We start from the raw sequence: 27,500 nt of genomic DNA on the forward strand, positions 1-27,500 counted from the left end.
CATGAATGAGTGCAGCGGCAAGGCACACAACTACGCTGGCTACTAAGTGAGTGTGGGATTAGCAAAAGCAGTAGCTGCCACCAGCGCGAGCAAAAAGAAGAAAGCGATCGTCCGGGATTTGAACCCGGGACCTCTCGCACCCTAAACGAGAATCATACCCCTAGACCAACGAGCCCTTCTTTTTTCTTTATTGTCGGCTGTCATACACATAACCAAGGTTGACACACAAATTGAACTGAACACTCCAGCTCGTGATGTTCACATAACTATGACACAGTTAAAAAAGCCGTTGACCCTATTGGGGTTGACGTTTTCAAGTTAAAATTCTTTCAACTCTACCAATGGTTCAACTTTCACCACCCATGCTGGGACTGCGCTCATCGCTTTGGGCATTTCAACGAAGGTGTACATACACTGGCGAAAGTAGAGCCTTGCAGGGCGAGCTTCAGGGTCAACGTGGAAGCCCGCCATTCGGGACCGCCAAAGACTGTGTAATCCTAGCAACATTACGGTGTCTAGGGGTACATCATCTTCATTATCTGTCGGCAGGAACCTGATTCCGTGTGGATCTAAAGGTAATTCTTTTTTAAGTGTTTTTTGTAATACGTCCCAAAAATAAACCCCCTCCCAGCAGTGCAGAAAAATATGGTCTATTGTCTCTGGTTGTTTACATATTAGGCATCGTGAACCCCAAGGCAGATAAAAACCCTTGTCTTCGAAAAATGTTTTCACCGATAATGTACCTGTATGTAGCTTAAAGAAAAACGTCTTTACCCCCGGATAAACTGGCATTCTTTTCAGGCGTTTTAATACGTGTTGACCTAGACTCTCGCTGTACAAGGCTCTCTACATAGGAAGAGGAAAAAGGTTGTCACAAATATCGTTGTACAGTTTCTTCTTTTTGATTGTACTCAAGTATTCTACCGAAAAACGAGCAGTTAAAATTCGGACACTGCTTACTATTTCTTGAAAAAACTTGGAAATTCGCCCTGGAATACTTCTCGTAGAGACAACAAAATTGGGCACTGCCCGCACGAGCCTTACTTGGCACGCAGTACGTAAGAAAGGGTCCGTGACGTCACGGAGGAAAATAAAACGATTAACCAGTTGGCGTACAAATAGATGAGCACGCCCAAGTCCACCTTCTCGAACCCGGCGAAACAAGTTATCTCGGCTACCCAAGACCAACGAGCCCAGCTCGGGAGTGAACAGTCGCTCAGTGAATTTCTATCACATGTTACGAGGGGCAAAGCATAAATGGAGAATCAACAGGCGCTCTATTTGGCTGAGTATTATATGGTGCATGAATGAGTGCAGCGGCAAGGCAGACAACTACGCTGGCTACCAAATGAGTGTGGGATTAGCAAAAGCAGTAGCTGCCACCAGCGCAAGGAAGAAGATGAAAGGGCTCGTCCGGGATTTGAACCCGGGACCTCTCGCACCCTAAGCGAGAATCATACCCCTAGACCAACCAGCCCAGTTCAGGAGTGAACAGTCGCTCAGTGAATTTCTATCACATGTTACGAGGGGCAAAGCATAAATGGAGAATCAACAGGCGCTCTATTTGGCTGAGTATTATATGGTGCATGAATGAGTGCAGCGGCAAGGCAGACAACTACGCTGGCTACCAAATGAGTGTGGGATTAGCAAAAGCAGTAGCTGCCACCAGCGCAAGGAAGAAGAAGAAAGAGCTCGTCCGGGATTTGAACCCGGGACCTCTCGCACCCTAAGCGAGAATCATACCCCTAGACCAACGAGCCCAGTTCAGGAGTGAACAGTCGCTCAGTGAATTTCTATCACATGTTACGAGGGGCAAAGCATAAATGGAGAATCAACAGGCGCTCTATTTGGCTGAGTATTATATGGTGCATGAATGAGTGCGGAACAACTGACCACGGCGGCGGTCAGACCTGTGACGCAGCAGGGGGTGCTAAGAAAGCCTGGCTCCGCTGGACAGGCCGCCATTGGAAACTGACCTTGGCAACGTTTAATGCTAGAACTCTAGCTAGTGAAGCTAGTTTAGCAGTGCTGTTAGAGGAACTAGAAGGCATGAAATGGGATGTCATAGGGCTTAGTGAGGTTAGGAGGCCGAATGAGGCATATACTGTACTGAAGGACGGGCATGTACTGTGTTATCGAGGTTTACCAGAAAGGCGACAACTAGGAGTAGGTTTCCTTGTCAATAAGTACATAGCGGGTAATATAGATGAATTCTATAGTATTAATGAGAGGGTTGCAGGCATCGTAATTAGGCTTAATAAGCGGTATAAACTGAAGGTTGTACAGGCCTATGCACCTACATGTAGTTATGATGACCAGGCAGTTGAAAGCTTCTATGAAGATGTAGAATCGGCAATGCGAAAAGTAAAGACGCAGTATACTGTACTAATGGGCGACTTCAATGCCAAGGTAGGGAAAAAACAGGCAGGAGACCACGCAGTAGGTGACTATGGCATTGGTTCTAGGAATAGCAGAGGGGAGTTACTAGTTGAGTTTGCAGAGCGCAATAACTTACGAATCATGAATACCTTCTTCAGCAAACGGAAGAACCGAAAATGGACATGGAAAAGTCCTAACGGAGAGACTAAAAATGAAATCGACTTCATAATGTGTTCAACCCCCGCCATTGTGCAGGATGTAGAAGTAATCGGGAAAGTTCGATGTAGTGACCACAGGATGGTGAGGTCCCGAATTAGCCTAAATCTGAAGAAGGAACGCAATAGATTAGTAAGAAAGAAACCCATCAACGAATTAGCGGTGAGGGGGAGGGCAGAATTCAGGATCTCGCTACAGAATAGGTATTCAGCTCTAACTGAGGATGGCGACATTACCCTAGAGGCAAGGAACAATAATTTCAGAGATATCATTACTGAGTGCGCGGTAGAAGTAGGCGGTAGGATAGTTAGAGAGGATACCGGTAAGCTGTCTAAGGAGACGAAAGATTTGATTAAGAAACGGCAGAGTATGAACGCTTCCAATCCAACAGACCAGATCGAATTGGCCGAGATATCAAAGCTAATCAATAAGCGCAAGGTGGCCGATATAAGGAAGTATAACATGGAGAAAATTGAGCATGCTGTAAAGAACGGGGGAAGCCTTAAAGCGGTAAAGAAGAAATTGGGCATAGGGAAAAACCAGATGTATGCAATAAGGGACAAGGCGGGCAACGTCATCACTAATATGGAAAAGATAGTCAAAGTAACCGAGGAGTTCTATACAGATCTCTACAGTAGCCAAAGTAGTCAGGACCGTAATGAGATTGGCGGTAGGGAAAAACAGTCAGACGTTCCACCAGTGACGAAGGACGAGGTCAAGAAAGCACTAGAAACTATGAAAAGGGGGAAATCAGCTGGAGAGGATCAGACAACTACAGATTTGCTGAAGGACGGGGGGGATATCGTGCTAGAAAAACTGGCCACCCTGTATACGCAGTGCCTGGTGTCATCGACGGTACCGGAACCATGGAAGAATGCAAACATTATCCTCATTCACAAGAAAGGGGACTCTAAGGACCTTAAAAATTACAGACCAATCAGCTTACTGTCTGTTACGTATAAGGTATTTACTAAGGTAATCGCTAATAGAATCATGACAACCTTAGACTGCAATCAAGCAAAGGATCAAGCAGGGTTTCGAAAACGGTACTCTACTATCGATCATATCCATACCATCAATCAGGTGATAGAAAAATGCTCGGAATATAACCAGCCCTTATACATAGCATTCATTGATTACGAAAAAGCATTTGACTCAGTTGAAACCTCGGCGGTGATGCAGGCATTGCGAAATCAGGGGGTAGACGAGCCGTACGTGAAAGTGCTGGAAGATATATATAGTGGCTGCACAGCAACCATAGTTCTACATAAAGAAAGCAAGAAAATTCCCATAAAGAAAGGTGTTAGGCAAGGAGACACAATCTCCCCAGTACTATTCACAGCATGTTTAGAGGAAGTATTCAGAGACTTGGAATGGGAGCAGTTAGGGATAAGGGTAGATGGAGAATACCTCAGTAATCTGCGATTTGCTGATGACATTGCCTTGCTAAGCAACTCGGGGGATGAATTTCAAATAATGATTGATGACCTAGACAGGAAAAGTAGAAAGGTAGGCTTGAAAATCAATATGCAGAAGACTAAGGTAATGTTCAACAGCCTCGGGAAGGAACAGGAGTTTACATTAGGTAGCGAAATACTGGAAGTAGTAGGCGAATATATCTACTTAGGACAGGTAGTAACCGCAGATCCGGATCATGAAAAGGAAATGACAAGAAGAATAAGATTGGGATGGAGCGCATTTGGCAAGCACTCGCAGATTATGACTAGCAGCTTACCGGTATCGCTCAAGAGGAAAGTATACAACAGTTACATCTTGCCTGTACTCACCTATGGGGCTGAAACGTGGAGGCTAACCAAGGCAGACAACTACGCTGGCTACCAAATGAGTGTGGGATTAGCAAAAGCAGTAGCTGCCACCAGCGCAAGGAAGAAGATGAAAGGGCTCGTCCGGGATTTAACCCGGGACCTCTCGCACCCTAAGCCAGAATCATACCCCTGGACCAACGAGCCCAGTTCGGGAGTGAACAGTCGCTCAGTGAATTTCTATCACATGTTACGAGGGGCAAAGCATAAATGGAGAATCAACAGGCGCTCTATTTGGCTCGGTATTATGTGGTGCATGAATGAGTGCAGGGGCAAGGCAGACAACAACGCAGGCTACCAAATGAGTGTGGGATTATCAAAAGCAGTGGCTGCCGCCAGCGCGAGCAAAAAGAAGAAAGCGATCGTCCGGGATTTGAACCCGGGACCTCTCGCACCCTAAACGAGAATCATACCCCTAGACCAACGAGCCCTTCTTTTTTCTTTATTGCCGGCTGTCATACACATAACCAAGGTTGACACACAAATTGAACTGAACACTCCAGCTCGTGATGTTCACATAACTATGACACAGGTAAAAAAGCCGTTGACCCTATTGGGGTTGACGTTGTCAAGTTAAAATTCTTTCAACTCTACCAATGGTTCAACTTTCACCACCCATGCTGGCACTGCACTCATCGCTTTGGGCATTTCAACGAAGGTGTACATACACTGGCGAAAGTAGAGCCTTGCAGGGCGAGCTTCAGGGTCAACGTGGAAGCCCGCCATTCGGGACCGCCAAAGACTGTGTAATCCTAGCAACATTACGGTGTCTAGGGGTACATCATCTTCATTATCTGTCGGCAGGAACCTGATTCCGTGTGGATCTAAAGGTAATTCTTTTTTAAGTGTTTTTTGTAATACGTCCCAAAAATAAACCCCCTCCCAGCAGTGCAGAAAAACATGGTCTATTGTCTCTGGTTGTTTACATATTAGGCATCGTGAACCCCAAGGCAGATAAAAACCCTTGTCTTCGAAAAATGTTTTCACCGATAATGTACCTGTGTGTAGCTTAAAGAAAAACGTCTTTACCCCCGGAGAAACTGGTATTCTTTTCACGCGTTTTAATACGTCTTGACCTAGACTCTCGCTGTACAAGGCTCTCTACATAGGAAGAGGAAAAAGGTCACAAATATCATTGTACAGTTTCTTCTTTTTGACTGTACTCAAGTATTCTACCGAAAAACGAGCAGTTAAAATTCGGACACTGCTTACTATTTCTTGAAAAAACTTTGAAATTCGCCCTGGAATACTTCTCGTAGAGACAACAAAATTGGGCACTGCCCGCACGAGCCTTACTTGGCACGCAGTACGTAAGAAAGGGTCTGAGACGTCACGGAGGAAAATAAAACGATTAACCAGTTGGCGTACAAATAGATGAGCATGCCCAAGTCCACCTTCTCGAAACCGGCGAAACAAGTTATCTCGGCTACCCAAGACCAACGAGCCCAGCTCGGGAGTGAACAGTCGCTCAGTGAATTTCTATCACATGTTACGAGGGGCAAAGCATAAATGGAGAATCAACAGGCGCTCTATTTGGCTGAGTATTATATGGTGCATGAATGAGTGCAGCGGCAAGGCAGACAACTACGCTGGCTACCAAATGAGTGTGGGATTAGCAAAAGCAGTAGCTGCCACCAGCGCAAGGAAGAAGAAGAAAGGGCTCGTCCGGGATTTGAACCCGGGACCTCTCGCACCCTAAGCGAGATTCATACCCCTAGACCAACGAGCCCAGTTCAGGAGTGAACAGTCGCTCAGTGAATTTCTATCACATGTTACGAGGGGCAAAGCATAAATGGAGAATCAACAGGCGCTCTATTTGGCTGAGTATTATATGGTGCATGAATGAGTGCAGCGGCAAGGCAGACAACTACGCTGGCTACCAAATGAGTGTGGGATTAGCAAAAGCAGTAGCTGCCGCCAGCGCAAGGAAGAAGAAAGGGCTCTTCCGGGATTTGTACCCGGGACCTCTCGCACCCTAAGCGAGAATCATACCCCTAGAGCCCAGCACAGGAGTGAACAGTCGCTCAGTGAATTTCTATCACATGTTACGAGGGGCAAAGCATAAATGGAGAATCAACAGGCGCTCTATTTGGCTGAGTATTATACGGTGCATGAATGAGTGCAGCGGCAAGGCAGACAACTACGCTGGCTACCAAATGAGTGTGGGATTAGCAAAAGCAGTAGCTGCCACCAGCGCAAGGAAGAAGAAGAAAGGGCTCGTCCGGGATTTGAACCCGGGACCTCTCGCACCCTAAGCGAGAATCATACCCCTAGACCAACGAGCCCAGTTCAGGAGTGAACAGTCGCTCAGTGAATTTCTATCACATGTTACGAGGGGCAAAGCATAAATGGAGAATCAAAAGGCGCTCTATTTGGCTGAGTATTATATGGTGCATGAATGAGTGCAGCGGCAAGGCGGACAAATACGCTGGCTACCAAATGAGTGTGGGATTAGCAAAAGCAGTAGCTGCCACCAGCGCAAGGAAGAAGAAGAAAGGGCTCGTCCGGGATTTGAACCCGGGACCTCTCGCACCCTAAGCGAGAATCATACCCCTAGACCAACGAGCCCAGTTCAGGAGTGAACAGTCGCTCAGTGAATTTATATCACATGTTACGAGGGGCAAAGCATAAATGGAGAATCAACAGACGCTCTATTTGGCTGAGTATTATATGGTGCATGAATGAGTGCAGCGGCAAGGCAGACAACTACGCTGGCTACCAAATGAGTGTGGGATTAGCAAAAGCAGTAGCTGCCACCAGCGCAAGGAAGAAGAAGAAAGGGCTCGTCCGGGATTTGAACCCGGGACCTCTCGCACCCTAAGCGAGAATCATACCCCTAGACCAACGAGCCCAGTTCAGGAGTGAACAGTCGCTCAGTGAATTTCTATCACATGTTACGAGGGGCAAAGCATAAATGGAGAATCAACAGGCGCTCTATTTGGCTGAGTATTATATGGTGCATGAATGAGTGCAGCGGCAAGGCAGACAACTACGCTGGCTACCAAATGAGTGTGGGATTAGCAAAAGCAGTAGCTGCCACCAGCGCAAGGAAGAAGAAGAAAGGGCTCGTCCGGGATTTGAATCCGGGACCTCTCGCACCCTAAGCGAGAATCATACCCCTAGACCAACGAGCCCTTTTTTTTTTTTTTTTCTTTATTGCCTGGCTTTGACACAAATACACCGCACTGGAACTCAAAACAACAGGAAAAAAAGGAATAATATATGTACACAAAGGTAGCTAGCGTTGCCTAACACCCACTGAGGGGCAGGCATTGTCACGTTTAAAATTCCTTGAGCACCGTCAAAGGTTCCAGCTTTGACAGCCACTCAGGAGCACATGGTTGCAATTTAAGCACGTCGAGCCATCGCTGCACACTTTCACGGAAATACATGCGGGCTGGCCGTGCATCTGGATCGCAGTGATAACCAGCCATTCGTGCGCGCCATATACTGTGGAGGCACATTAACATAACCTGGTCTAACGGCATATCATCGTGGTTATCCAATGGCAAGTACCTAATGCCATGGGAATCAAGTGGCAACTGTTTTTTTATTGTCCTTTGCAGAACATCCCACAAATATACCCCCTCCCAGCAATGCAAAAACACGTGATCTATTGTCTCTGGTTGTTTGCAGATGAGACATTGGGCCCCCCACGGTAGGAACATACCCTTCTCCTCCATAAATGATTTTACACTCAAAGTACCGGTATGCAGCATAAAGAAAAACGTTTTAGCTCCCGGAGCAACTTGCATTTTCTTTACGCGTTTTAGTACATTACTTCCTGTGCCTCCATAGTATAAAGCTCGGTACAAGGGCACCGGGAACACCACTTCACAAACATCCTTGTATAATGTTCTCCTGTTAACATTACTTAAATACTCTTTCGAAAAACGTGCGCTTAAGAATTTCACACTCAAAACAATTTCCCTAAAGAAGCCAAACAGAGAACCAGGCATACATTGAGTATACACTACGAAATCAGGCAACGCTCGACCAAGTCTCTGTTGACACACTGTGCGCAGGAATGGATCACTGGCATCCCTAAAAAACATAAACCGGTTGACAATCTGTCGCACAAACAAATGACCCAGACCAAGCCCCCCATGCTTCACCTGCCGGAACAAATTTGTCCGACTGCACCTCTCCCAACTCGAGGCCCAAACAAACACCGCAAAAACTCGATGCAATTTTTGCACATTTACACGGGAGCAATGCAACACTTGCATAACATACCATAACTTACTAATTAAAAACAGGTTGCAAACTGCGGCTCTTGCAAATATTGATAATTGAGCGCTTTTCCATTTCTCCGCTTTTTCACTGGTTTCTTTGACCTGCTCTCGCCAGTATGGCTCGCTTTCCTTGTAAAATTTCAAGGGCACACCCAAGTACTTTGCAGGCGTTGTAACCCACGACACATTAGCGAAAGTGTCGGGGGTCAGCTGCCATTCTCTGTGCCAAAATCCCAGGCACTTACCCCAGTTAACTTTACTCCCTGTGACTTTGCTAAAATGTTTTACCACATCCACTGTCCTCTTTATACTCTCCTTATTTACACAAAAAACCGCAACGTCGTCTGCGTAAGCCAACAATTTGACTTCTGACTCCTGCAGTCGAAAACCATCAATGTCATTGTTTTGTAGGATGCTTAAACACAACGTTTCAATATAAATGCCGAACAAAAGAGGGCTGAGGGGGCAACCTTGGCGCACCGAACGTCGTACGTTGATGGGGGCCCCCAGTGACTTATTGACAATTAATCTCGTAGTGCAGTTACGGTACGCCAAAGCCACTCCCTCTCGAATAACAGAGCCGACATTAACATAGTCTAATATACTTAACAGAATAGTATGTGCCACACAATCAAAAGCTTTCTCCAAGTCCAACTGCAGTAACGCAACACATGCATGAGTTGCATCGCAGCATTCGAGCACACTTCGCGCTTTGTGAATGTTCTGAAAGATAGATCGCCCTTTGATACCGCACGTTTGGTGAGGGCCCACTAGTTCGCATATAACCGTTTGTAGTCTGCCAGCAAGCACCTTCATATAAATCTTGTAATCAACGTTTGTCAGAGCAATGGGCCTGTAAGACGACAACTGCCTAAGCTTATCTGGTTGGTCAGTTTTCGGAATAAGTACTGTGTGCGACGATCCGAAAGACGCAGGCAGTGCCTTCAGTTCATACGCTTCATTAAATAAGGCACACAACAAAGGTGATAGCTGTTCCTTGAACGCTTTATAAAAAGCCGCACTCAGGCCATCAGGCCCGGGTGATTTCCCTGGGTTTAAATTTTCTATTGCCTGCTGCACTTCTTTTTCGCTTATTGGCCGCTCCAGTCTTTCTTTTTGTTCCTCGTCAATTTTTGGCATCGCGTCAAGAAAGGATTCTTTAAAACGGTCCAAATAAACCTCTCGGGACGAAAATAGATCTTCATAATACTCCCGGAAAGCTTTCGCGATTCCTTCGTTATCAGTTTCTGTGCGTCCTGCCCAATCTACCTCTGCCACGTGATTTCGCCTTGCATTTGCTTTTTCTATTCCCAACGATCTTTTTGTCGGCGTCTCATCCATGGCCAATTTTTCCGCTCTTGCACGCACTAACGCTCCTTGGTATCTGTCTTCTTCTATCAAGTTAATCTGTTCTTTTATTTTTCGAATATCCTCTATCCATCTGCCGGGTGCCTTACATTCCTGTTCGTGTAGTTTTGCGAGCAAAGCCTTAAGCTGGGTTTCTGTAATTTTCTTCTCGTACACCAGGCAACTGGATCTGTCAATGGCTTTAATTTTAATCTGTTCCTTGCACAACTCCCACTGTTTCCAGATTTCGAGCCAAGTCCCTGGCCTCACTTTAATCAATTCATTCAATACCACGCGTCTAAAGGCATCATCCTTAAGCAATTTGTTGTTGAATTTCCATAACTCCCAGCTAAATGCATTGCTCCGTTTTTTGGTGCCGAATAAGCATTGCACCAAACAGTGATCCGTGAATGTCATAGGCACCACTCGGTATTCATTGATGAATGAATCAAATCCAGCGACGCGTAAATTCTGTCCAGACGCGCGTGGCTAGAACCTTGGAAGTGCGTGTACTGAACGGCACGCGGTCCTTCCAAGCAATCAGCCACATCCTCCATATTCCATTCGCTTATTACCTGGCATAACATTTTAGTGCTCTTGTCTCTGAATCCGCGTGTGCTGGTTTTGTCTCGAGCATTCAGTACACAGTTAAAATCGCCCAGCAATACTACCTGCCTTTCCGTACTTAACTGCTGCATAACATTCTCGAAAAACACTGTTCTTTCCTCCACACAGTTAGGAGCGTACACACAAATAATGCGCCACTCAACACCGCTGTATACACAATCAGCCACTACACACCGTCCAGAAGAGCATGAGGAGTAGCCCTTTACAACCAGACCAGGCAGCTTTTTGACGAACAATACACACCCGGCCGATGTCCCAACTGCGTGGCTAACAATGGCGTAAAATCTAGCCGTGAAACGTCGCACCATGCTCCCGGTCTCTTCCTCCCCATCAACCTTAGTTTCTTGCACGGCAAGCACGTCAATATCGTGGTCAGTTAAGAGCCGGTGCACCTGGCTCTGCTTCTTTTTGCCTGCCAATCCCCTGACGTTTAACGTGGCTACTCTTAAGGTGGTTTCGGGCGCCATTTTCATCAAGGGTGAAGAGACCGAAAGCATGGTGCTTACCTCTCCCGTCTAGCGCGTTGCTAGACGCCGTCGTTGGATCCATCCCCGTCCGGTGCGAGCGGCTGACCCGGCAGCGGGGGCACTTTATCCGCTGCCCGTCTCTCTGATGATATGTTTGGCCGCGGACGTAGCGTGGACCGCCGGGATTGCCCCGTTTTTGCTGGTGGTTCGTCGACGCTGGGGGCTGACACCTGGTTACCTTCAGGTTCGGACTGTGTGTGGGATCGCTTGGCTGGGGCTGGGACGCTTGGCTTACGAACAGCACTGGTGTCCGAGTGGTCCTCCCCATTATCCTGTTCCATACCATTTGCCGGCTCAAGTGCCGTGCCTTCCTCATTGATAGTGAGCTCAGGTGCAGAGTCCGCTCTCCCCACATCCCTCGCAGCATTGCCGCTTTCTGCCGAGTCCACCGATGAATCCGTCTCCCGTGTCTTCGTTCGAACCTCTCCGGCACCCTTCGCCGCCTCCTCCGCCTCGACCACGTCCATTGTGAGCTCCGCCGACCGTTCCGCAGTTCCATGTCCCGCGGCCGAAGCGTACGAAAGCACACAGGCAGCCTCGTCATGTCCGTAGCGTCTACACTTTGGACAACGCGGTACCTTACATTCACGTCGAACGTGACCGGTACCGCGGCAGCGCAGGCACTGCATCGCTCGCCCAGGCACCACGACAAGGGCTAGCTCTCCGGCAACTCGCAGCTGGTGAGGCAAGTCGTCGACCTTAATGCCGGGTTTCAATTTGAGGAGCACAGTCCTCGTGGTGGACCCCTTCTCCTTGACGCCTTGAACTCTCCACCTTTCCCGGGTCACCTCGGTCACATTCCCAAACGCAGCAAAAGCCGTCCGGATGTCGTCGTCTGCCACACCGTGCAACATCCAGTGAAGTCGCAGCTTCACCTGTTGGTCTTCGGGATCAATAATGAGGCAACGGCGTCCCTTAACTTCGATTTCCTTGAAAGCCGCCAATTTCTTCGTTGCTTCGGTGCTGCTTAACGTGACCGCCCAAACATGGTTGATCTGATACGCCCCCAACGCCACAACGTCTGGGAGCGCACCAGCCTTGACCAGGGCGTCGCGGAAATCCTCGACCCTGTATGGCCTGACTCGCACATCGCCGTGCAAAAAAAGCGTGTTAAAAACAACGCGTCCGGTGGGCAAAGTTGGCAGAATAATCTGATACTCGGTATCGTCCATGTCGTCGAGCCTGTTTCCGCGGCTGGAAAGGGCCGCTATCGCCGCTCCGCTGGAGCACATGATCCTGCGACCGTTCACTACGGTGTCCGGAAGTAGAATGATAGACCAACGAGCCCAGTTCAGGAGTGAACAGTCGCTCAGTGAATTTCTATCATATGTTACGAGGGGCAAAGCATAAATGGAGAATCAACAGGCGCTCTATTTGGCTGAGTATTATATGGTGCATGAATGAGTGCAGCGGCAAGGCAGACAACTACGCTGGCTACCAAATGAGTGTGGGATTAGCAAAAGCAGTAGCTGCCACCAGCGCAAGGAAGAAGAAGAAAGGGCTCGTCCGGGATTTGAACCCGGGACCTCTCGCACCCTAAGCGAGAATCATACCCCTAGACCAACGAGCCCTTTTTTTTTTTTTTTTAATACCTTTTTATTGAGACAAGCACGATACATTGTTAAAAGCACCCCGGCTGCTTCAGCCGGTCAAAAGTTAAAATGACTTGATTTGAACTAAATCGTCAAGCACACACATCCACGCTGGTGGGTCTTTCTGCACTCGGTACACATCCCGTATATAACATACACTTTCCACAAAGTTTTCCTTTGAGTTCGGACGTTTACATCTGCATTGCGTACCGCCATTCGAGTTTTCCATAAACTATGGAGGCCGAGGAGCATAATCATGTCGTAAGGGACACCTCTGTCATCTGTGTCTGTTGGTAAGTAGCGGATTCCAATCGGTGTTAAAGGTAGTTCCTTTTTTAGTGTACGTTGCAGGACATCCCAATAGAAGATCGCGTCCCAACATTCAATGAACACATGTTCAACGGTTTCAGGCTTTTTGCACAGCAAGCAGTTCGTTGTCCATGGTACAAAAATGCCTTTGTCAGATAGCCATGTCTTAACCGGCAAGGTACCTGTGTGCAGTTTGAAAAAGAATGTTTTTGTATTTGCTTTAACTGGCATCCTTTTAATTCTTTTAAGAACATCTTGTCCTAGGCCTCCAGAGTTTATTATAGGATACAGAGGCACTGGCATGATTAGATCTATAAGATCTTTGTACAGTCTTTTCCTCTTTACAGTGCTGACATACTCTTGTGAATACCGAACCTTGAGAAATTGCACAGAGTCAACAACTTCTTTCAAATAACCTCTAGCGCCACAAGTTGACAATCTCACAGTGGACACTATAAGATCAGGAAGAGCTCTGCTCAGACGCACCTGCATCATTGAGCGCAGGAAGGGGTCTTTCTGATCCCTCATAAACATAAAACGAGACACAACCTGGCGAACAAACAAATGTGCGAGACCCAGACCACCATCTTGAACTGTTCGAAACAAATTGGTTCTTCTGACCCTCTCCCAACTTGAATTCCAGATAAACACAGCAAATACCCTATGCATTTTTTGCACATTTACACGCGACATAGCCAGAAACTGCAAAACATACCACACTTTGGCAATTAAAAAAATGTTGCATACTGTTGCTCTCGCAAACATCGACAAGTCTCGTCCTTGCCATGCCCTTGCTTTCTCGCTCACTTTTGACGTCGCCTCGTTCCAGTAATCTGCGCTCTTGTTATAGTGCTCGAGAGGCACACCCAAGTAGTTCAAAGGCATGTTTGTCCACTGCAGATTCGCGAACAACGGTGGTGTAATTCCCCAGCTTCCGTGCCAAAAGCCCACACTCTTTTCCCAATTGATCTCAGCCCCAGTTTGCTGGCAAAACCGCTTGGCGACATCAACACTTTCTTGTACACTCTCGCGGTCACTGCAGAATACAGCAATGTCGTCCGCATACGCAAGAATTTTAACATTAGATGACTGAAACCTGAAGCCATTTATTCGGTCGTTGTTAATAAGACTTAAACAGAAGGGTTCAAGGTAAAGTGCAAAAAGCAATGGTGAAAGCGGACATCCCTGCCGTACGGAGGACCGCACAGGGATGGGTTCACACAGGTTCTTATTGACAATTATTTGAACTGTACAGCTGCTATAAACCACTTTAAGCCCGTCTTGTATTATGCTGCCCACATTTACATGTTCCAAAACTGAGTACAAGACATCGTGCGCCACGCGATCAAACGCCTTCGACAGGTCTAGCTGTACCATTGCAACTCGGCCACCGAACACATCACAGCACTCAAGGATACTTCGAGCGATGTGCACATTTGTGCAGATGGTACGCCCTTTCACTCCGCACGTTTGGTGCGGTCCAACTAGGTCCGTGATGACACTCTGTAAACGTTTGCCAAGAATCTTCATATAGATCTTGTAGTCGACATTTGTGAGGGTTATCGGGCGATAAGCCCCCACAGATAGCATTTTTTCTCGGTCACATGTTTTGGGGATAAGCACAATGTGGGCAGTAGAGAAGGAAGGTGGCATTTGTTTTACATTGTATGCTTCTGCAATCATATCATATAGCAGCGGGCTGACTTCTTCTCTGAATGCTTTATAGAAAGCAGCGCCTAACCCATCCGGTCCTGGTGTTTTCCCAAGTGGCAGGTCCTCAATAGCCTTCTGAACTTCCTCTAAGCTAATAGGCTGTTCTAAGCGCGCACGTTTCTCTTCGTCTAATCGAGGCATGAGGTGCAAAAATTCCTCCCACAGACTGCCCTTTGCGCTTCTGTCATTCCCTATCAGTCCTTTGTAATGCTCAACAAACACTCGCTCGATTTCTTCGCGGTCGGTCGTTATTCTGTTGCGGTAGCGGATCTGTTGAATTTCATTTTGTGCTGCATATCTTCTTTCATCACACAATGCACGCTTATTCGGCACTTCACCAGCCCACAACTTTTCGGCGCGCGCCCTTATCACAGCAGCTCGGTACTTATCTGCCTCCAGAGCTTCTAGCTGGCTTTTGACTTCTCGGATTTCTTTTATGTACAAACCGGGCACTGCTGTTTCCATACTTGTCAAAAAGTCTAATTTGCACTCCAATTCTTTGATTCGTTTCTTTTCGCTTTGATGAAGGATAGTTCCTCGTTCTATCGCTTTCATCTTGACTGTGTTCTTAAAATTTTCCCACTTATCTGCGCAGCTTGCTGATTTGACGCAAGGCATTTTGATTAAGTCTATAATTTGTTTAACAAAGGTTTCATCCTCCAGCAGTTTAACATTAAATTTCCAAAGTTTCCAGTTGAAACGAGTCCTACTATGTTTCTTCCCAAAGCTTACAATAACAAGGCTGTGATCGCTGAAAGAAACATGTTTCACTTCATGGTTGGAACACATTGTCACAAATCCTATGCTTGCGTATACTCTATCTAGTCTTGCATTGCTACCGCGTTGGAAGTGCGTAAAACATGGCTGCGAGCCTTGAAGCAACACCCAGCCCAGATCTTCCATGTCGTGTTCTTGAATTATTGCATCGAGATACTGCGCACTCTGATCACGCACAGGAGTGATCGGCACTCGATCCTCTGGCATGCAGACACAGTTAAAATCACCCATCAAAACAACGCTTCTCTCGCATTTCAAAAACACTTTGACCTTTTCAAAAAAGCTAACACGTTCCTTGTAATGGTTAGGGGCATACACACAAATCACTCTCCATGAGCATCCAGAAAGGGTGAAATCGACAACCAGTAATCGACCCTCTTCGGATGTGACAATGGTTTCATTCCCAATTCCAAGATTATTTCTCAAAAATAACGCGCAACCTCCGGACTTTCCAACCGCGTGACATACGCAGACATTGTATCGGGACCGAAAAATTTCAACCATGCGATCTGTGTGCTCCTCGCACTCAATCTTAGTTTCTTGTAATGCGATTACATCCAATTCATTTTCTAAAAAGAGGCGGTTGACCTGACACTGGCGCTTCCTCGCCGCCAGTCCACGCACGTTCAGTGTGGCTACGCGCAGTGGCAGTTGAATCTTTTGTTCATTTTTAAAGGCACCCACTGCTCGCGCAGTGCTCACCTCAGGGTACCGTGGCGCTGAAGGGGATTCCGTGTGCTGGAGCTCCACAAAGTGCACCGCCTCGCAACGATCACACGCACTTTCACAGTCCATGGCCAAAGTTTGACGGTCAAGCTCACAGTTCCCTTCCATGGTATATCGTCTCCACCATGGCACGCTGATCCGGAAAGCGACGGCAGCACATTACAGCTGTAGAAGCGCTATTCAGGCGCCTCTACCGCAGGTCGTATGTCTGGTGGAATATTTGGTCTTGGCCTGTAGGGAGACCGTCGCGTCATTACCGCCTTGGTGGGCGGCTCCTCCGCGGGTGCTCCATCAGTTTGTCGGTCATCTTTCACAGTTTCGAGGTAAGCGCGTTTTGTGGCCGTGACAACAGCTTCCTCCAATGAGACCTCATTATGGGGGTGTTCGACGTGCGGTTCGTCAAGTGTTCTAGCAGGGGCTCTGAGAGTAGGCGGCTGCTTTTCTTGGCTCGTCTTTTCCTCCGAGACGCGTTGCGGTACTGGAGGTGCCTCGGCCGGACTTGTGGCACTAGGCCCAACACTTGAAGGCTGCGTGCTCTTCTCGACGGTTGCTGTTTTGCCTCCAGCTGCCCTTGATGCTTCCTCAGCCTCCACCTCGTCCATAACGTGTTCAGTCACATCGACGTTCCTTCCTGGTCCGGTCTTGCTTGCGTACGTAGGTACACACTCGCTTTCGTCGTGACCAAACCGGCGACAGCGCGAGCACCGAGGTACCCGACAGTCGCGGCGAATGTGGCCTTTCCCTTGACAGCGGAGGCAGAGCGGAGGCCTCCCAGCTACAACCAAAAGTGCAGGTTCACCGGCTATTCGCAGTTGATGAGGTATGTCTTCAACTGTCACGTTGGATTTCAGCTTCAGGCTTAGTACACGGGTCGTTGACCCTTTTTCTGTGACGCCGTGCACACGCCAGCGCTCCTTCGAACACTCGGTCACCTCGCCGTACGGAAGGAAGGCCGCACGCACTTCTTCATCAGTCACGTTGTGAAGGACCCAGTGCACTTTAATGCGAACCTCTTGCTTGTTGGGGTCAATCACAAGACACCGGTGCTCCTTCACAGTCATGCTCCCGGCAGCAAGCACTTTCTTAACGGCTTCCGTGTTCTTAAACGTGACTGCCCACACATGATTCATTTGGAATGCTCCCAAGGCCACAACATCGGGAAGCAATTCCAAACGGGCAAGGGCATCCCTGTAGTCCTCGACCCTATACGGCCGCGCTCGAACGTCGCCGTGCAAAAATACGGTATTAAAAACAATACGACCTGTTGGGAGGTGGGGCAGCATAACTTCGTAGCCTGTGTCGTTATCTTCAGCAGCAAACCTGTTTCCGCGGCTCGGCTGAGCCGCTAACACCGCTCCGACGGAGCTCATGATAACGCGTCCGTTCACAGTGGTGGCCGGAAGTGGAAAACCCTAGACCAACGAGCCCAGTTCAGGAGTGAACAGTCGCTCAGTGAATTTCTATCACATGTTACGAGGGGCAAAGCATAAATGGAGAATCAACAGGCGCTCTATTTGGCTGAGTATTATATGGTGCATGAATGAGTGCAGCGGCAAGGCAGACAACTACGCTGGCTACCAAATGAGTGTGGGATTAGCAAAAGCAGTAGCTGCCACCAGCGCAAGGAAGAAGAAGAAAGGGCTCGGCCGGGATTTGAACCCGGGACCTCTCGCACCCTAAGCGAGAATCATACCCCTAGACCAACGAGCCCAGTTCAGGAGTGAACAGTCGCTCAGTGAATTTCTATCATATGTTACGAGGGGCAAAGCATAAATGGAGAATCAACAGGCGCTCTATTTGGCTGAGTATTATATGGTGCATGAATGAGTGCAGCGGCAAGGCACACAACTACGCTGGCTACTAAGTGAGTGTGGGATTAGCAAAAGCAGTAGCTGCCACCAGCGCGAGCAAAAAGAAGAAAGCGATCGTCCGGGATTTGAACCCGGGACCTCTCGCACCCTAAACGAGAATCATACCCCTAGACCAACGAGCCCTTCTTTTTTCTTTATTGTCGGCTGTCATACACATAACCAAGGTTGACACACAAATTGAACTGAACACTCCAGCTCGTGATGTTCACATAACTATGACACAGGTAAAAAAGCCGTTGACCCTATTGGGGTTGACGTTGTCAAGTTAAAATTCTTTCAACTCTACCAATGGTTCAACTTTCACCACCCATGCTGGGACTGCGCTCATCGCTTTGGGCATTTCAACGAAGGTGTACATACACTGGCGAAAGTAGAGCCTTGCAGGGCGAGCTTCAGGGTCAACGTGGAAGCCCGCCATTCGGGACCGCCAAAGACTGTGTAATCCTAGCAACATTACGGTGTCTAGGGTTACATCATCTTCATTATCTGTCGGCAGGAACCTGATTCCGTGTGGATCTAAAGGCAATTCTTTTTTAAGTGTTTTTTGTAATACGTCCCAAAAATAAACCCCCTCCCAGCAGTGCAGAAAAACATGGTCTATTGTCTCTGGTTGTTTACATATTAGGCATCGTGAACCCCAAGGCAGATAAAAACCCTTGTCTTCGAAAAATGTTTTCACCGATAATGTACCTGTATGTAGCTTAAAGAAAAACGTCTTTACCCCCGGATAAACTGGCATTCTTTTCAGGCGTTTTAATACGTGTTGACCTAGACTCTCGCTGTACAAGGCTCTCTACATAGGAAGAGGAAAAAGGTTGTCACAAATATCGTTGTACAGTTTCTTCTTTTTGATTGTACTCAAGTATTCTACCGAAAAACGAGCAGTTAAAATTCGGACACTGCTTACTATTTCTTGAAAAAGCTTGGAAATTCGCCCTGGAATACTTCTCGTAGAGACAACAAAATTGGGCACTGCCCGCACGAGCCTTACTTGGCACGCAGTACGTAAGAAAGGGTCCGAGACGTCACGGAGGAAAATAAAACGATTAACCAGTTGGCGTACAAATAGATGAGCACGCCCAAGTCCACCTTCTCGAACCCGGCGAAACAAGTTATCTCGGCTACCCAAGACCAACGAGCCCAGCTCGGGAGTGAACAGTCGCTCAGTGAATTTCTATCACATGTTACGAGGGGCAAAGCATAAATGGAGAATCAACAGGCGCTCTATTTGGCTGAGTATTATATGGTGCATGAATGAGTGCAGCGGCAAGGCAGACAACTACGCTGGCTACCAAATGAGTGTGGGATTAGCAAAAGCAGTAGCTGCCACCAGCGCAAGGAAGAAGATGAAAGGGCTCGTCCGGGATTTGAACCCGGGACCTCTCGCACCCTAAGCGAGAATCATACCCCTAGACCAACCAGCCCAGTTCAGGAGTGAACAGTCGCTCAGTGAATTTCTATCACATGTTACGAGGGGCAAAGCATAAATGGAGAATCAACAGGCGCTCTATTTGGCTGAGTATTATATGGTGCATGAATGAGTGCAGCGGCAAGGCAGACAACTACGCTGGCTACCAAATGAGTGTGGGATTAGCAAAAGCAGTAGCTGCCACCAGCGCAAGGAAGAAGAAGAAAGAGCTCGTCCGGGATTTGAACCCGGGACCTCTCGCACCCTAAGCGAGAATCATACCCCTAGACCAACGAGCCCAGTTCAGGAGTGAACAGTCGCTCAGTGAATTTCTATCACATGTTACGAGGGGCAAAGCATAAATGGAGAATCAACAGGCGCTCTATTTGGCTGAGTATTATATGGTGCATGAATGAGTGCGGAACAACTGACCACGGCGGCGGTCAGACCTGTGACGCAGCAGGGGGTGCTAAGAAAGCCTGGCTCCGCTGGACAGGCCGCCATTGGAAACTGACCTTGGCAACGTTTAATGCTAGAACTCTAGCTAGTGAAGCTAGTTTAGCAGTGCTGTTAGAGGAACTAGAAGGCATGAAATGGGATGTCATAGGGCTTAGTGAGGTTAGGAGGCCGAATGAGGCATATACTGTACTGAAGGACGGGCATGTACTGTGTTATCGAGGTTTACCAGAAAGGCGACAACTAGGAGTAGGTTTCCTTGTCAATAAGTACATAGCGGGTAATATAGATGAATTCTATAGTATTAATGAGAGGGTTGCAGGCATCGTAATTAGGCTTAATAAGCGGTATAAACTGAAGGTTGTACAGGCCTATGCACCTACATGTAGTTATGATGACCAGGCAGTTGAAAGCTTCTATGAAGATGTAGAATCGGCAATGCGAAAAGTAAAGACGCAGTATACTGTACTAATGGGCGACTTCAATGCCAAGGTAGGGAAAAAACAGGCAGGAGACCAGGCAGTAGGTGACTACGGCATTGGTTCTAGGAATAGCAGAGGGGAGTTACTAGTTGAGTTTGCAGAGCGCAATAACTTACGAATCATGAATACCTTCTTCAGCAAACGGAAGAACCGAAAATGGACATGGAAAAGTCCTAACGGAGAGACTAAAAATGAAATCGACTTCATAATGTGTTCAACCCCCGCCATTGTGCAGGATGTAGAAGTAATCGGGAAAGTTCGATGTAGTGACCACAGGATGGTGAGGTCCCGAATTAGCCTAAATCTGAAGAAGGAACGCAATAGATTAGTAAGAAAGAAACCCATCAACGAATTAGCGGTGAGGGGGAGGGCAGAATTCAGGATCTCGCTACAGAATAGGTATTCAGCTCTAACTGAGGATGGACATTACCCTAGAGGCAAGGAACAATAATTTCAGAGATATCATTACTGAGTGCGCGGTAGAAGTAGGCGGTAGGATAGTTAGAGAGGATACCGGTAAGCTGTCTAAGGAGACGAAAGATTTGATTAAGAAACGGCAGAGTATGAAAGCTTCCAATCCAACAGACCAGATCGAATTGGCCGAGATATCAAAGCTAATCAATAAGCGCAAGGTGGCCGATATAAGGAAGTATAACATGGAGAAAATTGAGCATGCTGTAAAGAACGGGGGAAGCCTTAAAGCGGTAAAGAAGAAATTGGGCATAGGGAAAAACCAGATGTATGCAATAAGGGACAAGGCGGGCAACGTCATCACTAATATGGAAAAGATAGTCAAAGTAACCGAGGAGTTCTATACAGATCTCTACAGTAGCCAAAGTAGTCAGGACCGTAATGAGATTGGCGGTAGGGAAAAACAGTCAGACGTTCCACCAGTGACGAAGGACGAGGTCAAGAAAGCACTAGAAACTATGAAAAGGGGGAAATCAGCTGGAGAGGATCAGATAACTACAGATTTGCTGAAGGACGGGGGGGATATCGTGCTAGAAAAACTGGCCACCCTGTATACGCAGTGCCTGGTGTCATCGACGGTACCGGAACCATGGAAGAATGCAAACATTATCCTCATTCACAAGAAAGGGGACTCTAAGGACCTTAAAAATTACAGACCAATCAGCTTACTGTCTGTTACGTATAAGGTATTTACTAAGGTAATCGCTAATAGAATCATGACAACCTTAGACTGCAATCAAGCAAAGGATCAAGCAGGGTTTCGGAAACGGTACTCTACTATCGATCATATCCATACCATCAATCAGGTGATAGAAAAATGCTCGGAATATAACCAGCCCTTATACATAGCATTCATTGATTACGAAAAAGCATTTGACTCAGTTGAAACCTCGGCGGTGATGCAGGCATTGCGAAATCAGGGGGTAGACGAGCCGTACGTGAAAGTGCTGGAAGATATATATAGTGGCTGCACAGCAACCATAGTTCTACATAAAGAAAGCAAGAAAATTCCCATAAAGAAAGGTGTTAGGCAAGGAGACACAATCTCCCCAGTACTATTCACAGCATGTTTAGAGGAAGTATTCAGAGACTTGGAATGGGAGCAGTTAGGGATAAGGGTAGATGGAGAATACCTCAGTAATCTGCGATTTGCTGATGACATTGCCTTGCTAAGCAACTCGGGGGATGAATTGCAAATAATGATTGATGACCTAGACAGGAAAAGTAGAAAGGTAGGCTTGAAAATCAATATGCAGAAGACTAAGGTAATGTTCAACAGCCTCGGGAAGGAACAGGAGTTTACATTAGGTAGCGAAATACTGGAAGTAGTAGGCGAATATATCTACTTAGGACAGGTAGTAACCGCAGATCCGGATCATGAAAAGGAAATAACAAGAAGAATAAGATTGGGATGGAGCGCATTTGGCAAGCACTCGCAGATTATGACTAGCAGCTTACCGGTATCGCTCAAGAGGAAAGTATACAACAGTTGCATCTTGCCTGTACTCACCTATGGGGCTGAAACGTGGAGGCTAACCAAGGCAGACAACTACGCTGGCTACCAAATGAGTGTGGGATTAGCAAAAGCAGTAGCTGCCACCAGCGCAAGGAAGAAGATGAAAGGGCTCGTCCGGGATTTAACCCGGGACCTCTCGCACCCTAAGCGAGAATCATACCCCTGGACCAACGAGCCCAGTTCGGGAGTGAACAGTCGCTCAGTGAATTTCTATCACATGTTACGAGGGGCAAAGCATAAATGGAGAATCAACAGGCGCTCTATTTGGCTCGGTATTATGTGGTGCATGAATGAGTGCAGGGGCAAGGCAGACAACAACGCAGGCTACCAAATGAGTGTGGGATTATCAAAAGCAGTGGCTGCCGCCAGCGCGAGCAAAAAGAAGAAAGCGATCGTCCGGGATTTGAACCCGGGACCTCTCGCACCCTAAACGAGAATCATACCCCTAGACCAACGAGCCCTTCTTTTTTCTTTATTGCCGGCTGTCATACACATAACCAAGGTTGACACACAAATTGAACTGAACACTCCAGCTCGTGATGTTCACATAACTATGACACAGGTAAAAAAGCCGTTGACCCTATTGGGGTTGACGTTGTCAAGTTAAAATTCTTTCAACTCTACCAATGGTTCAACTTTCACCACCCATGCTGGCACTGCACTCATCGCTTTGGGCATTTAAACGAAAGTGTACATACACTGGCGAAAGTAGAGCCTTGCAGGGCGAGCTTCAGGGTCAACGTGGAAGCCCGCCATTCGGGACCGCCAAAGACTGTGTAATCCTAGCAACATTACGGTGTCTAGGGGTGCATCATCTTCATTATCTGTCGGCAGGAACCTGATTCCGTGTGGATCTAAAGGTAATTCTTTTTTAAGTGTTTTTTGTAATACGTCCCAAAAATAAACCCCCTCCCAGCAGTGCAGAAAAACATGGTCTATTGTCTCTGGTTGTTTACATATTAGGCATCGTGAACCCCAAGGCAGATAAAAACCCTTGTCTTCGAAAAATGTTTTCACCGATAATGTACCTGTGTGTAGCTTAAAGAAAAACGTCTTTACCCCCGGAGAAACTGGCATTCTTTTCACGCGTTTTAATACGTCTTGACCTAGACTCTCGCTGTACAAGGCTCTCTACATAGGAAGAGGAAAAAGGTCACAAATATCATTGTACAGTTTCTTCTTTTTGACTGTACTCAAGTATTCTACCGAAAAACGAGCAGTTAAAATTCGGACACTGCTTACTATTTCTTGAAAAAACTTGGAAATTCGCCCTGGAATACTTCTCGTAGAGACAACAAAATTGGGCACTGCCCGCACGAGCCTTACTTGGCACGCAGTACGTAAGAAAGGGTCTGAGACGTCACGAAGGAAAATAAAACGATTAACCAGTTGGCGTACAAATAGATGAGCATGCCCAAGTCCACCTTCTCGAAACCGGCGAAACAAGTTATCTCGGTAACCCAAGACCAACGAGCCCAGCTCGGGAGTGAACAGTCGCTCAGTGAATTTCTATCACATGTTACGAGGGGCAAAGCATAAATGGAGAATCAACAGGCGCTCTATTTGGCTGAGTATTATATGGTGCATGAATGAGTGCAGCGGCAAGGCAGACAACTACGCTGGCTACCAAATGAGTGTGGGATTAGCAAAAGCAGTAGCTGCCACCAGCGCAAGGAAGAAGAAGAAAGGGCTCGTCCGGGATTTGAACCCGGGACCTCTCGCACCCTAAGCGAGATTCATACCCCTAGACCAACGAGCCCAGTTCAGGAGTGAACAGTCGCTCAGTGAATTTCTATCACATGTTACGAGGGGCAAAGCATAAATGGAGAATCAACAGGCGCTCTATTTGGCTGAGTATTATATGGTGCATGAATGAGTGCAGCGGCAAGGCAGACAACTACGCTGGCTACCAAATGAGTGTGGGATTAGCAAAAGCAGTAGCTGCCACCAGCGCAAGGAAGAAGAAGAAAGGGCTCTTCCGGCATTTGAACCCGGGACCTCTCGCACCCTAAGCGAGAATCATACTCCTAGAGCCCAGCACAGGAGTGAACAGTCGCTCAGTGAATTTCTATCACATGTTACGAGGGGCAAAGCATAAATGGAGAATGAAAAGGCGCTCTATTTGGCTGAGTATTATATGGTGCATGAATGAGTGCAGCGGCAAGGCGGACAAATACGCTGGCTACCAAATGAGTGTGGGATTAGCAAAAGCAGTAGCTGCCACCAGCGCAAGGAAGAAGAAGAAAGGGCTCGTCCGGGATTTAAACCCGGGACCTCTCGCACCCTAAGCGAGAATCATACCCCTAGACCAACGAGCCCAGTTCAGGAGTGAACAGTCGCTCAGTGAATTTCTTTCACATGTTACGAGGGGCAAAGCATAAATGGAGAATCAACAGGCTCTCTATTTGGCTGAATATTATATGGTGCATGAATGAGTGCAGCGGCAAGGCAGACAACTACGCTGGCTACCAAATGAGTGTGGGATTAGCAAAAGCAGTCGCTGCCACCAGCGCAAGGAAGAAGAAGAAAGGGCTCGTCCGGGATTTGAACCCGGGACCTCTCGCACCCTAAGCGAGAATCATACCCCTAGACCAACGAGCCCAGTTCAGGAGTGAACAGTCGCTCAGTGAATTTATATCACATGTTACGAGGGGCAAAGCATAAATGGAGAATCAACAGGCGCTCTATTTGGCTGAGTATTATATGGTGCATGAATGAGTGCAGCGGCAAGGCAGACAAATACGCTGGCTACCAAATGAGTGTGGGATTAGCAAAAGCAGTAGCTGCCACCAGCGCAAGGAAGAAGAAGAAAGGGCTCGTCCGGGATTTGAATCCGGGACCTCTCGCACCCTAAGCGAGAATCATACCCCTAGACCAACGAGCCCAGTTCAGGAGTGAACAGTCGCTCAGTGAATTTCTATCATATGTTACGAGGGGCAAAGCATAAATGGAGAATCAACAGGCGCTCTATTTGGCTGAGTATTATATGGGGCATGAATGAGTGCAGCGGCAAGGCAGACAACTACGCTGGCTACCAAATGAGTGTGGGATTAGCAAAACAAGTAGCTGCCACCAGCGCAAGGAAGAAGAAGAAAGGGCTCGTCCGGGATTTGAACCCGGGACCTCTCGCACCCTAAGCGAGAATCATACCCCTAGACCAACGAGCCCAGCACGGGATTGAACAGTCGCTCAGTGAATTTCTATCATATATCTGACAAGGGGCAAACCATAAATGGAGAATTAACAGACGCTCTCTTTGCCTCGGTATCTAATGATGCATGAGTGAGCGCAGCGGCAAGGCAGACAACGACGCAGGCTACGAAATAATCGTGGGATTAGCAAAAGGAGTGGCTGCTACCAGCGCAAGCAAAAAGAAGAAAGGGCTCGTCCGGGATTTGAACCCGGGACCTCTCGCACCCTAAGCGAGAATCATACCCCTAGACCAACGAGCCCAGTCCGGGAGGGAACAGTCGCTCAGTGAATTTCTATCACATGTTACGAGGGGCAAAGCATAAACGGAGAATCAACAGGCGCTCTATTTGGCTCGGTATTATGTGGTGCATGAATGAGTGCAGCGGCAAGGCACACAACTACGCTGGCTACCAAATGAGTGTGGGATTAGCAAAAGCAGTAGCTGCCACCAGCGCGAGCAAAATAAGAAAGCGATCGTCCGGGATTTGATCCCGTGACCTCTCGCACCCTAAACGAGAATCATACCCCTAGACCAACGAGCCCTTCCTTTTTCTTTATTGCCGGCTGTCATACACATAACCAAGGTTGACACACAAATTGAACTGAACACTCCAGCTCGTGATGTTCACATAACTATGACACAGGTAAAAAAGCCGTTGACCCTATTGGGGTTGACGTTGTCAAGTTAAAATTCTTTCAACTCTACCAATGGTTCAACTTTCACCACCCATGCTGGGACTGCACTCATCGCTTTGGGCATTTCAACGAAGGTGTACATACACTGGCGAAAGTGGAGCCTTGCAGGGCGAGCTTCAGGGTCAACGTGGAAGCCCGCCATTCGGGACCGCCAAAGACTGTGTAATCCTAGCAACATTACGGTGTCTAGGGGTACATCATCTTCATTATCTGTCGGCAGGAACCTGATTCCGTGTGGATCTAAAGGTAATTCTTTTTTAAGTGTTTTTTGTAATACGTCCCAAAAATAAACCCCCTCCCAGCAGTGCAGAAAAACATGGTCTATTGTCTCTGGTTGTTTACATATTAGGCATCGTGAACCCGAGGGCAGATAAAAACCCTTGTCTTCGAAAAATGTTTTTACCGATAATGTACCTGTGTGTAGCTTAAAGAAAAACGTCTTTACCCCCGGAGAAACTGGCATTCTTTTCACGCGTTTTAATACGTCTTGACCTAGACTCTCGCTGTACAAGGCTCTCTACATAGGGAGAGGAAAAAGGTTGTCACAAATATCGTTGTACAGTTTCTTCTTTTTGATTGTACTCAAGTATTCTACCGAAAAACGAGCAGTTAAAATTCGGACACTGCTTACTATTTCTTGGAAAAACTTGGAAATTCGCCCTGGAATACTTCTCGTAGAGACAACAAAATTGGGCACTGCCCGCACGAGCCTTACTTGGCACGCAGTACGTAAGAAAGGGTCTGAGACGTCACGGAGGAAAATAAAACGATTAACCAGTTGGCGTACAAATAGATGAGCAAGCCCAAGTCCACCTTCTCGAAACCGGCGAAACAAGTTATCTCGGCTACCCAAGACCAACGAGCCCAGCTCGGGAGTGAACAGTCGCTCAGTGAATTTCTATCACATGTTACGAGGGGCAAAGCATAAATGGAGAATCAACAGGCGCTCTATTTGGCTGAGTATTATATGGTGCATGAATGAGTGCAGCGGCAAGGCAGACAACTACGCTGGCTACCAAATGAGTGTGGGATTAGCAAAAGCAGTAGCTGCCACCAGCGCAAGGAAGAAGAAAGGGCTCGTCCGGGATTTGAACCCGGGACCTCTCGCAACCTAAGCGAGAATCATACCCCTAGACC

The 27,500-nt window shown here is 47.4% G+C and overlaps 1 protein-coding gene, 11 non-coding genes and 1 pseudogene across 12 annotated transcripts in view; all 13 read right to left on the bottom strand.

The window, feature by feature from the left end:
* Nucleotides 1-1,688: 1,688 nt before the first annotated feature.
* Nucleotides 1,689-1,760, bottom strand: TRNAP-AGG (transfer RNA proline (anticodon AGG)). Its single transcript has one exon. It is a non-coding gene; the product is annotated as a tRNA-Pro (tRNA).
* Nucleotides 1,761-6,631: 4,871 nt separating this feature from the next.
* On the bottom strand, nucleotides 6,632-6,703 carry TRNAP-AGG (transfer RNA proline (anticodon AGG)). The gene has a single exon. It is a non-coding gene; the product is annotated as a tRNA-Pro (tRNA).
* A 211-nt stretch (nucleotides 6,704-6,914) lies between these two features.
* TRNAP-AGG (transfer RNA proline (anticodon AGG)) lies at nucleotides 6,915-6,986 on the bottom strand. Its single transcript has one exon. It is a non-coding gene; the product is annotated as a tRNA-Pro (tRNA).
* A 211-nt stretch (nucleotides 6,987-7,197) lies between these two features.
* On the bottom strand, nucleotides 7,198-7,269 carry TRNAP-AGG (transfer RNA proline (anticodon AGG)). Its single transcript has one exon. It is a non-coding gene; the product is annotated as a tRNA-Pro (tRNA).
* A 5,383-nt stretch (nucleotides 7,270-12,652) lies between these two features.
* On the bottom strand, nucleotides 12,653-12,724 carry TRNAP-AGG (transfer RNA proline (anticodon AGG)). Its single transcript has one exon. It is a non-coding gene; the product is annotated as a tRNA-Pro (tRNA).
* Nucleotide 12,725: 1 nt separating this feature from the next.
* LOC146192110 (uncharacterized) lies at nucleotides 12,726-14,307 on the bottom strand (annotated as a pseudogene).
* Nucleotides 14,308-16,213: 1,906 nt separating this feature from the next.
* LOC146192111 (uncharacterized) lies at nucleotides 16,214-17,668 on the bottom strand. The gene has a single exon (XM_084600022.1). It carries the CDS (start codon nucleotides 17,639-17,641, stop codon nucleotides 16,448-16,450), a length of 1,194 nt encoding a protein of 397 aa, XP_084456148.1. The 5' UTR covers nucleotides 17,642-17,668; the 3' UTR covers nucleotides 16,214-16,447.
* A 2,109-nt stretch (nucleotides 17,669-19,777) lies between these two features.
* TRNAP-AGG (transfer RNA proline (anticodon AGG)) lies at nucleotides 19,778-19,849 on the bottom strand. Its single transcript has one exon. It is a non-coding gene; the product is annotated as a tRNA-Pro (tRNA).
* Nucleotides 19,850-24,721: 4,872 nt separating this feature from the next.
* TRNAP-AGG (transfer RNA proline (anticodon AGG)) lies at nucleotides 24,722-24,793 on the bottom strand. Its single transcript has one exon. It is a non-coding gene; the product is annotated as a tRNA-Pro (tRNA).
* Nucleotides 24,794-25,004: 211 nt separating this feature from the next.
* Nucleotides 25,005-25,076, bottom strand: TRNAP-AGG (transfer RNA proline (anticodon AGG)). The gene has a single exon. It is a non-coding gene; the product is annotated as a tRNA-Pro (tRNA).
* Nucleotides 25,077-25,570: 494 nt separating this feature from the next.
* On the bottom strand, nucleotides 25,571-25,642 carry TRNAP-AGG (transfer RNA proline (anticodon AGG)). The gene has a single exon. It is a non-coding gene; the product is annotated as a tRNA-Pro (tRNA).
* Nucleotides 25,643-25,855: 213 nt separating this feature from the next.
* On the bottom strand, nucleotides 25,856-25,927 carry TRNAP-AGG (transfer RNA proline (anticodon AGG)). Its single transcript has one exon. It is a non-coding gene; the product is annotated as a tRNA-Pro (tRNA).
* Nucleotides 25,928-27,436: 1,509 nt separating this feature from the next.
* The window catches only part of TRNAP-AGG (transfer RNA proline (anticodon AGG)), a 72-nt gene continuing 8 nt past the window's right edge, over nucleotides 27,437-27,500 (bottom strand). Inside the window, exon 1 of the tRNA in view lies at nucleotides 27,437-27,500. This exon is cut by the window's right edge and continues 8 nt beyond it. This is a non-coding gene — a tRNA (tRNA-Pro).

This window comes from Amblyomma maculatum, chromosome 4, assembly GCF_055883805.1.
Source record: "Amblyomma maculatum isolate TAMU_Amacu chromosome 4, ASM5588380v1, whole genome shotgun sequence".
NCBI lineage: Eukaryota > Metazoa > Arthropoda > Arachnida > Ixodida > Ixodidae > Amblyomma > Amblyomma maculatum.